Genomic DNA, 10,428 nt, shown 5'->3' on the forward strand with positions numbered 1-10,428 from the left:
TGAGTCCATGCCAGTGTAGTAAGAGAGTGCAGAGAAGCCCCAGCTGGGCTGGAAGATGGTTGATAAGTTTGTAGGCAGCTTAGAATCAGAATGAAGTGTAATTTTAGCTGTTGGTTCCCAAGAAAACACCTGTGCCCAGTGCTTGTTCAGAGGTTATTCAGGAAACCCTAACACTGACAAAGAGGTGCAGGGCATTTTTGTCATCTTTGAGCAGAAACTTAGAAAGATACAGCTCATGAAAGTGTGCGGTGTAAGAAAATGTTGGAAAGCCAGGGTTCTTGGTGCTGGGAAGTTCACTGTTGAAACTGACTTCAGAATAGACTCCAAGTCAAAATGCAGGAAAGCTAAGAGGTTGTCATTTGGGGGCCTTGTATAAAGAAACTACCCCTTTCCTTCCTCCCTGGAAAGTTTTGAATATTGGGAGAATCCCCTTTCAGATGGATTTCTTTCCAGAATCTGTTGGCTCCCATAAAATAGATTTAATTTAAATTGAATTCCTTTAAGTCACCAGGTAGAAAGTTTCCATGCAATCACTGTTTTCAGTAAATGCTTATCATTTAATATGGTAAAAAGCAGCCAGTTCCCACCTAATAGGAACACTTTGTAATAGTTTCCCAGACAAACATTCCATATCTGGACTGTGTACCTTTTGCATGCCTATTAATACAACCCACAGAAGAGACTGAGAGATTGTATTTGAATTCCTGTAAAATGAGAGAATTGGACTAGGTGATTGTTCCAGACCCTTCTATTGCTAAGATTATACTATTTTTCCGAAGATTTGCTTCTTATGCTCTGCCACGGAGATTAGTTTCCTTCTCCTCCTTTCTTTCTTTCTTTATGAGATTTCAAATTTGGAAAGTAACATTCAGAAAACTTTGTTTCAGAACCTGTGGGCTCTTCTGCCTTCCCTTCCAACATCTCTTCTTGCCATTTCTTTTCTGTCCAGTGATTTCACTTTCCCTCCTCCCAACCCTAAATGTACTGACCAAGGTTCTGTTCTCCACCCCTTTCTGTAGTAAAGGCTTTATATTCTATTTTCTTCCAAAATAATTTTTAAGTGCCTAGGATATTGGCTGCAGATGGAAAGTGCTCAACATATGTTTGAGTAATGAAGGAAGGAAAAAAAGGAGAAAAAAGAAAGAGGGCAAAAGGAAGAAGTAAAAGAAGAAAGGAAATGCTTTCTAACTCTATACAACTTAAATCCTTAAATCTAGTGCCACATTGTACCAGCCTGCTCAGTTTCTGTGTATTCTGCTTATTATTCTGAGACATTAAGTATCTCAAACTTAATATATTTGTAAAATAATAGCTCATACATAAGTAATAAGTTGTGCAATTAGGAAATGTTGCTGGGGTCATACAATGGTAGTTGTAGAATTTTTTCAATTGAAGTATTATTCACGTATTTAAAAACCACTTATTTTAAGTGTCTGGTTTGGTGAATGTTGGTAATTGTATCTAATAATGTAGCCACCACTACCATCAAGATAGAGGACACATTCTAAAGTGCCCTTATGCCCCTTTAACTTGATCCCCTCCTCCCATGCCTGACCCCAGACAACATCTGTTGTCATTGTAATTTTGCCTTTTCTAGACCGTCATATAAAAAGAGCCATATAATATGTACTTTTTCTGTTTGATTTCTTTCACTCAGCGTGATTACTTTGAGCTTGCTCTAAGTTAATGCGTATATCAATAGTTTATTCCTTTTTATTGCTGAGTGGTGCTCCATAGCATGGATGTACCACAGTTTATGCATTCACTTGATGACGGATATTCGGATTGTTTCCAGTGTTTGGCCACTGTGAATAATAAAATATAGATTTTTAATATAGGAATAGACATCTGTCTTTTCTCAGGTGAGAAGACATATTGGGTTATCTGTTTTTATACCCATTCTGGCACTTTGATTCTGTGAAGCATCTCTTGTCAAAGGGAAAGCTGTCAATGCAAGAAATCACATGTAGTGTTTACTATATAAGGTACGCTTCTAAGCGCTTTACAGTTATTGCTTATCTTCACAATAATTCTTTGAGAGAAGTACTGGTATCCATTCTACAGATGAGGAAGCTGAGGCACAGACAAATTAAAGAATTCCCCTAAGATCACACAGCTACTAAGAGGCAGAAGAACCAGGACTTAAATCTACATTTTTGACACCTTGAGTGCTATATATACTCTGCTGCCTCCCAGATAGGATGATTTCAAAGATGCTGAAATAGGGAGTATTACCTGTTCAGGAGTTACTATTTGAGGCTTATTATTTAGTTTCTTAGACTATTATAAATAATCACAAAAACATGGCCTATATTATAACTTCATATTATTGTGTTCCTAGAGTATTCCTCTCCAGATGCTTAATGTAGATGAGGGAAATTACTACCAAGTAGGAGTTCATCTTAGAAGAACTGATTTGGCAGTGCAGATTTTTAGTTTCAGCTCACAAATGGTGATTTATTTCTGAATAGCAGCAAAAGGATAACACACCCGATCGACCAGTAATTTATTTCTTTGCATTTACTGAATTAGGTTGTTACCTTTCTCTGAATGTGCAATGTTTCACTTTTATTTGGGACAAAGTAAATCTGGGAAAGAAGGAAGTAAAGAAAGGGAAAGCAGAAGGTAGAAACTGGTCACACACGTGACGCATGTCTACCTAGTCTTGCGTTGTGGAGGCCTTTCTCAGGTTCCGTTCTCTGCTTTCTTCTCATTCTACCTTCTGTCTTAGTTATCTTGTTCTCTACTATAGCTTCAAATAGTAACTCTGACATCGCTAAGATTAAAGTTAGAATTTTCAACAACTTGTTGGATGGATATTGTCATATGGCTATCCATAAGACACTTTAAGTCCACTGTAACTAAAATCAAAACCCATTATAGGGCCTCCCTGGTGGCGCAGTGGTTGAGAGTCCGCCTGCTGATGCAGGGGACACAGGTTCGTGCCCCGGTCCGGGAAGATCCCACATGCCGCGGAGCGGCTGGGCCCGTGAGCCATGGCTGCTGAGCCTGCGTGTCCGGAGCCTGTGCTCCACAGTGGGAGAGGCCACAACAGTGAGAGGCCCGCGTACCGCAAAAAAAAAAAAAAAAAAAAAAACCATTATAGGCATTTTCCAAAAAGAAAGAAAGTTCTCCTTGGTTTCCTATCACAGAAAACGAGCAGTATGCCATCTTTTCTAGTCATTTGAATTAGAAACAACAAAGTCCTCATTCATTCTTCCCTCTCCCTAACACCCACATTTAAATAGTCTCCAAGTTCTAGCAATTCTGCTTCCTGTAGCCTGTTTCCATTTCCCTTGCCACTTCGCCGGGTCCTGTTTTCTATATCTCTTGCTGGGATTATAACCTTTCTGACTGGTCTGCCCGATTCCAGTATTATGGCTCCTCTAATCCCTCCATTACATTTCAGCAGAGATAATGCTGTCTTCCTGAACCACAGCTTGGATCATTTCATTCCCTTTGAAAAGCTCTAATAAGCTTCACTGCCTATTGGAATAAAGTCCAAACTCATTTCTGTAATAGTTAATTATCTACTTTTTCCCCCTCCCCTTGCAAGTTCCCTACAGTCGGGGACTAGTCTTATCCATGTCCATCCACTCTCCAGCCTCCCAGGAACTTCAAACACACTGCTCCACTCATGGTTGAGTTCCCATTTTAAATAAACAAAAGGGTGCTACCGATAGGAAAAAGATGGACTTGAAGTTTAAAAGGCCGCTAGATGTTTTAATTAGGAGGTCATGGGTGACATTCTAGAAAGCAGTGTAAGTAATGTGACGGGGATAACTTCATCAGAGGAAGGAGAGAGAAGGTGACTGGAGGAATAGTTGCCAGAAACCATTTACTTAAGAATTTGAGGTGCAGGATAGTAATTCAGGGATAATGTGGTTTGGGGTCTGTAGGTTGTCATTTCAAGCCCAGCATCTCTCTACTGATGTGCTTAAGGGTAGGCTCAGAGTACTGGAAGTTAGCAGGCCAAGTTGCTCCCTCAAATGCTGTGCCTGCTTGTTTTTGCTTAAGCCATTGCTCAGTAGCCCCAGTCTTCTAGAAGGAAGATTGATGTCGAAGGCCATCCTGGCAGCTCTGTAGGAATTCACTAAGTGCCCCACATTTTCAGGCTCCATTCCTGAGGAGTTCACAGTGTCCATATCAATTAGCTGGCAGGGCTCTGTGTCCCCAGAATGGTCTTTTATGCAATGAAAGTGGCTCCCCCAGGGACAAACCGTACGCTCAAGTCCCCAGTGTCCCTAGACACTATGCACTTTTAAAAGAGGCCTGCCTCTGAAGCCTCTGCCATCACATTGGAACTCTGCACTGCGGGGATCGCCTCCAGGATCATACCAAGAGCTGGAATTCATTCAACTCATACTCTCTTGTATGTTATTCTCTTTCTACCTACACTTTTCTCTCTTAATAATAACTTGTCGAGTGTTTTTACTGTGCCTGGCACTGCATGTTTTACACGCACACTTTCATTTCATCCCCCCCAAAATCCCATGAGATATAAGTATAATTATTATCTCAATCTTGCAAACAAGGAGCCTGAGGCTTAGAGCAGTTAACCCAATTCCTGAGCTCATAGAGTTTGTTAGTGGCAGAGGACTAGGGAAAGTGGAACTTGACCCTGGCATGGCCTATAGTCAGGGCCTGTGCTCTCAACACTACACAATGCTGCTTCCTCTTGGGTACTTTGGAACACAGGGGCCATTCCCAGTAGGACTACAAGCCAGTGAACTGTACTAGAGCAAGTGTAGAATTCCGAGATACTAAAATATTTTGAATTTAGCAAATGATGAAAGCCACTGTGGTCCTTTCCCTTCTTGTTCTCCAATTATTTCTCCATTCAAATGAATTGTTTCCGCCTTGCATATAAGGTGCAAGCATTTTGGGGAACAGTAGTTTTGCAGAAGCTCACCAAAATTCCCCAACTTTAATACCAACCTTCTGCCTCTTCATTTCCCTGCTCCTTCACAGCCATCTGCACTGGTCACAATCTCTATGCTAACAGGACATAACCAGCTGCCAGCAGAAGAGATGCCTGGAGTTCTCCCACAGATCCTCATTCTCAGAGGAAGTATAATGCAGCAGTGCCAGTTCATTGTTTCCTCAGCCTATAGTCTGGTTTTCTTTAAGACCAATATAACTACATCAACATTCTTCCTAAACTCGTTTTCTTTCCCTCCAAGTTACTCAAATGCGATCCAGTTTTCTTTCTTCCCTTCCGTCTTTTCTCTACCACTAGTTCTAAATGAACTAAAGAAAGATGCATGACGTCACTTATCAGGAGGGTATAGGGTTCCCATTATGTCTTTGACTTGTGCTGTTTAAACATCAGCCTTGCCCATGGGTTACATCCTTTCCCCTCTTCTCCTCTCCTCTCCTTTCCTCACTTCTCTTCTCTCTCTCTCTCTCTCTCTCTCTCTCACACACACACACACACACGCACACACACACACACACACACACTCTTCTCCTTATTAATTACCCATTGAGTTAATGGCCTGAGACACTTTCAGATGGAACATGATGGTCCCTCGTGCAGTTGGGACTCTGGCAAGAGATTAGTCACTTAGTTGGGGGAGACTCATTGATTTGGCACTTGAATGTTTCAGATATAGCTTAGATAGGAATCAAGCGGCACGGACTCAAAGGCCCTGCTTCTCACTCAGCTCCCATGCCCTACCTGAACTTGGCTATTGACATGTCTAGAGTTCATTTCTAGCAAACACTCAGGTGGAGTTACTGCTGTTGAATGTAGCAATAGCTCTTTGGTACTTTCTCTGACTTCCTTCAAAGTCTAGCCTTTTCCCCTTCATGACTGTCATGAGAATAAAGTGGGCATATCTCATATGTAATATAAATAATCATATAAAGTGGAAATATGAATATCTTCCTATTGCCCGGTCATGATCTACAAACTTGAAGGGACTTTCTGCCAGAGGTTTTGGGAGGGTGTCTCTCTAGTTCTGAAGGCAAGCCTGTGCACTTCTCATAGAATTCATCACTGACTTTTGCACTTATGTCTGTCAATAACCTCTTCTAGCTCTGAAAGCTGAACCTTCCCATCTTGGAGATTCTTATCAGTAAGTCACCCAGAAACCGACCTTTCCTAATAAGTTTGATTTCAGTGTAGGGCCTTCCAGCCTAAGGCTTTTGACTTAGGACAGAGATTTTGTTGCCCTCCCATCATTATCACTGCCATTTTCCTTCCCAGGGACACAACAGTCATCAGCCACTCTCCTAACACCAGCTATGACACAGCTCTAGAAGCTCGCATCCAGAAGGAGGAAGAAGAAATCTTGATGGCCAACAAGCGTTGCCTTGACATGGAGGGCAGGTAAAATGTTGATCTGGACTCTGGTGGATCTGAGAAGATGATATGGAGACCAGATAGGTCAGTAGGGAAGGGCAAGCATCTTCATTCACAACAGGGGAACCTGATAATGCAGCCTCCCCCCACCCCTGCACCCCTGCCAGCCTGTTATTTAGGATTTGAGATGCAATGACCTTTACCTTGATCACTCCCACTAACTCTGGAATTCCAAGTAACACTGCTTTTCCCATTGTCCTGGGTAAATTGCTTCCATATGCCCTCTGCCAGAACTGAATTGTTGGTATTTGCACTCTGAGGTATTCTTTCTAGCATTGCACCTCAACTCTGTGGTACAGCAGAGTGCTCGGTAAAAGAACATCCACTCAGGGCTTCCCTGGTGACGCAGTGGATGGGAGTCTGCCTGCCGATGCAGGGGACACGGGTTCGTGCCCCGGGTCCGGGAAGATCCCACATGCCGCGGAGCGGCTGGGCCCGTGAGCCATGGCCGCTGAGCCTGTGCGACCGGAGCCTGTGCTCCGCAGCGGGAGAGGCCACAGCGGTGAGGGGCCCGTGTACCACAAAAAAAAAAGAAAAAAAGAACATCCACTCAAACTCGGAGATAGGGCATCTGATGTCTCTTACAAGCGCGTGATCATTTACTTATTAGCCGAAGTAGCCCATTCTTAGAAGTTCTCGTCTTCTCACTGACTGACTCATCATTTCCATTGACTCAGATTCTTCACTAAGGTACCCACTACATCAGTTTACTCTCTCATATACAGCCCTTCTTTTCACAGATACTTTTCTTTGGCTTCCTAAGGTTTAACTGACAACTCCTGGATGTTCCTCTGTGCCCATATGGGTGTGCATTAAAAATTGTTGCACACTGTCTCTTGTCTTACAACTCAGAAATAAGTAGACCACCCCCTAGTCAAAAATATAACGGAAGCTCAAGTCCATGCAGGAAGTGAGACCAGAACAATGTTTTATATGTTCTTTGTCTTTGGCTCCTAGGATTAAGACCCTCCATGCCCAGATTATTGAGAAGGATGCCATGATCAAGGTACTCCAGCAGCGTTCCCGGAAGGAGCCAAGTAAGACAGAGCAGCTGTCATCCATGCGGCCAGCAAAGTCTCTGATGTCCATTTCCAATGCTGGATCAGGCTTGCTCTCCCATTCTTCCACCCTGACTGGCACCCCCATCATGGAAGAGAAGCGGGATGACAAGAGCTGGAAGGGGAGCCTAGGTAATGACAGTAAATAAGGAAGATTAAAGTGACACGTTTAAAGAGAGCCCTGACTTGGATATGTGCCCACGTGGCAATGAGAAGGAGTAATAGTCCCACTTCTAGAGAGGAAGATATACCTGGTTGGGTTTTGTCCTCCTGAGAGGCTGACTGCATATTTAGGAGACACCATGAAGTCTCACTGAGAGAACACTGGTTGAAGCCACAGCCCTAGACGATAAGAATCCTGAGTCCTGTTTGGGTGGGAAAGAAGATAACTTCAATTTCCTCTTAAAACTTCTCAGCTTTGGCTTTGGCCATGCGGAACCTTTTGTCTTTGTCCAAAGCCCATGTGGCTTTCGTGTCACTGAAAATTTCAAAATTCCAGCTTTTTCTGTGTTCTTTCCTCCCATATAATAGGAGGACGCAGAGTTCTAGTTAAGCTAAATGGAGCTGGGTGGCAGGTTTTTGTTACCAGAATATTCTGAGATGAGAACAGAATGTACTTTTTCATTCCATTCCTGTCCATTCCTTCCCCTCTAATCAAAACCCCAGAAGTACTGTGGATACCACGAGGCACATTTTTGGAGCCTGAGGAAACAAGCTATGTATATTTTAATTTTAGCTCTCTTTGTTGCTTCTAATACCTTTCTTGGTCCTCTGACACTTGCAGTGTCCCTTGCTTAGAGTAGGTATTTGGGGGACCATGGTCATGGTTAGAACCTTAGATCACACAATTACTATCACACTCCTCTGTGACCACAGACTTCTTTCCCTGATCCTTTCCAGCTGTTTGGTAATGGCTGGTGTTGGTTATAAGTGGAACCAAGTAGAAGCATTCTGACAGCTCGTTGGAAATCAATCACCATTGGAAAAATAAATCAGAACAGATACCCAGGACACTTAAAGGTTTAATACGTTTCGCTGGGGGATTAAAGAATGAGAACCAGAAGGGATCTGCCAAGTCTGAAAGAAGCTTTTAGCCACGGTGGGAGGTGCCTGACAAACTGATTCCTGGGTTCACTGGAGGCAAAAGTAGAGAATTTGGGACCATTCCTATTCCTCCTGAACCTCCTGCAAGGAAGAAGAGGTAATCAGATGTCTATATTTTAATGGCCATCCTGGGTGGAGACTACCGTGCCGAGTCTGTCCCTTCCACCCCCTCGCCTGTGCCGCCCTCGACTCCCCTACTGTCAGCTCACTCCAAGACAGGCAGCCGGGACTGCAGCACGCAAACAGAACGGGGAACGGAACCCAACAAAACCGCAGCTGTCGCTCCCATCTCTGTTCCTGCTCCAGTTGCTGCTGCCGCCACTGCTGCCGCCATCACTGCCACCGCTGCCACCAACGCCACCACCACGGTAGCTGCTGCTCCAGTGGCTGTCGCTGCTGCCGCTCCAGCCGCCGCCACCGCCGCCGCCCCGTCTCCAGCAACGGCTGCTGCTGCTCTCGCTGCTGCTGTTTCTCCAGCTGCTGCTGCTGCTCAGATTCCAGCTGCTGCCTCTGCTGTCGCTGCTGCTGTTGTTGCTCCTGCTGCTGCTGCTGCTGCTGTTCAGCTTGCTCCAGCTGCTCCGGCTCCGGTTCCAGCTCCGGCTCCAACTCCAATTCCGGCTTCAGCAGCGGCTCAGGCTTCTGCTCCAGCTCAGACTCAGGCACCAACTCCAGCTCCGGCTGCAGCTGCTCCTCCAGCTCCAGCTCCAGCTCCAGCTTTGGCTCAGGCTGAGGCTCCTGCGAGTCCAGCTGCCGGTTCTGGACCACGTCGTTTGTCTATACCAAGTTTGAGCTGCAATCCAGATAAGACAGGTAGTAATTCTCTGGATCAGGTAGCCCTGGGTTCTGCCCTCAGTGACAGATTAATTAATTAATTAAAGCCGATTAATCAGAGGAGATAGGGGCAGAGAGTCTGTAAATGACTTCTCCAGGATAGAACGGGGATGAGTCAAGGTCATTTTCCCAGTAAAAGTAAATGCTCAGGTGAACAACAGGGGGAGTGTAGTGGGCCAATGTCACTTTGCCTTAGGCTTAATGGGGGGCTCTAAAGCCACTTCTAAAATTTGAGTTTTCACCTTGTCCCTAAGTGTTTTCTAACCCCTTATTTCCATTTAGATGGCCCTGTTTTCCACTCCAATACTCTGGAAAGAAAAGCTCCCATTCAGATCCTGGGACAAGAGCCTGATGCAGAGATGGTGGAATATCTCATCTAAATGGCCTAATCAAGAGCTGCAGTTTATCAGCAAGAATGCTTTTAATCATTTTTCCCTTTTGTTTGTTCTTATTTTGAGGGTGAGGACAAGGGTTGGGTGGGGGGATGTTTTTTAAAGGGACTTTTTATTGTAACAACATAGTACTTAGGTAATACCATATGAACTCCAGTCTGTTCTGGTACGCTTAGAGAGTACCTCTAAAGCCAGATCAATCAGAATGTGCTCTAAAGTTTATTGTTTGGATTTCTACAAATTCTGGGACTGTTAATAGCTGGATATACATCAGTGTTTTCAATGTGCTGAAATTTGTTTAGCATTTCCATATTCTGGATCATTCTTTAATCGAAGAGCACAGTATGTTTGGAAGACAGTGTGTAACATGTAGTTCAGAAGTCGAAGCCAGAGAGGATTTGGGTGTGTGCTGTTTTGTATGGTTTCCATCTAGGCAGCATCCAGAAAGAGCTCTCACCTCGGGCACATGAAAGGGAATAGTTTTAAGAGCTATGTAAACTGGAGAAAAGGTAGGGAGTATTGGGGTGTGGAAGGGTGCTGGAGCTAATTTTCCCTCCCAATTTCCCAGCTACCCTGGGCCAGGAGATTGTGTTTATCTTTATTTCAGTGGTGCTTTGGAAGTGGATTCTTTTGGTTCCCTTGTGGAGGTTCATACATTCATATATATACTGTGGAG

The 10,428-nt window shown here is 44.1% G+C and overlaps 1 protein-coding gene across 1 annotated transcript in view; it reads left to right on the plus strand.

The window, feature by feature from the left end:
- AMOT (angiomotin) overlaps positions 1–10,060 on the plus strand; it is a 59,236-nt gene extending 49,176 nt beyond the window's left edge. Inside the window, exons 11-14 of the mRNA XM_024749219.1 lie at positions 6,212–6,334; positions 7,325–7,560; positions 8,653–9,339; positions 9,643–10,060. Of these exons, the coding sequence (XP_024604987.1) occupies positions 6,212–6,334; positions 7,325–7,560; positions 8,653–9,339; positions 9,643–9,740 (1,144 nt within the window). The 3' untranslated portion in view covers positions 9,741–10,060. The remainder of the gene's footprint in view (positions 1–6,211; positions 6,335–7,324; positions 7,561–8,652; positions 9,340–9,642) is intronic.
- The last annotated feature ends 368 nt before the right edge of the window (positions 10,061–10,428 follow it).

This window comes from Neophocaena asiaeorientalis, unplaced genomic scaffold (genome assembly GCF_003031525.2).
Source record: "Neophocaena asiaeorientalis asiaeorientalis breed wild unplaced genomic scaffold, Neophocaena_asiaeorientalis_V1.1 scaffold604, whole genome shotgun sequence".
Taxonomy (NCBI): Eukaryota; Metazoa; Chordata; class Mammalia; order Artiodactyla; family Phocoenidae; genus Neophocaena; species Neophocaena asiaeorientalis.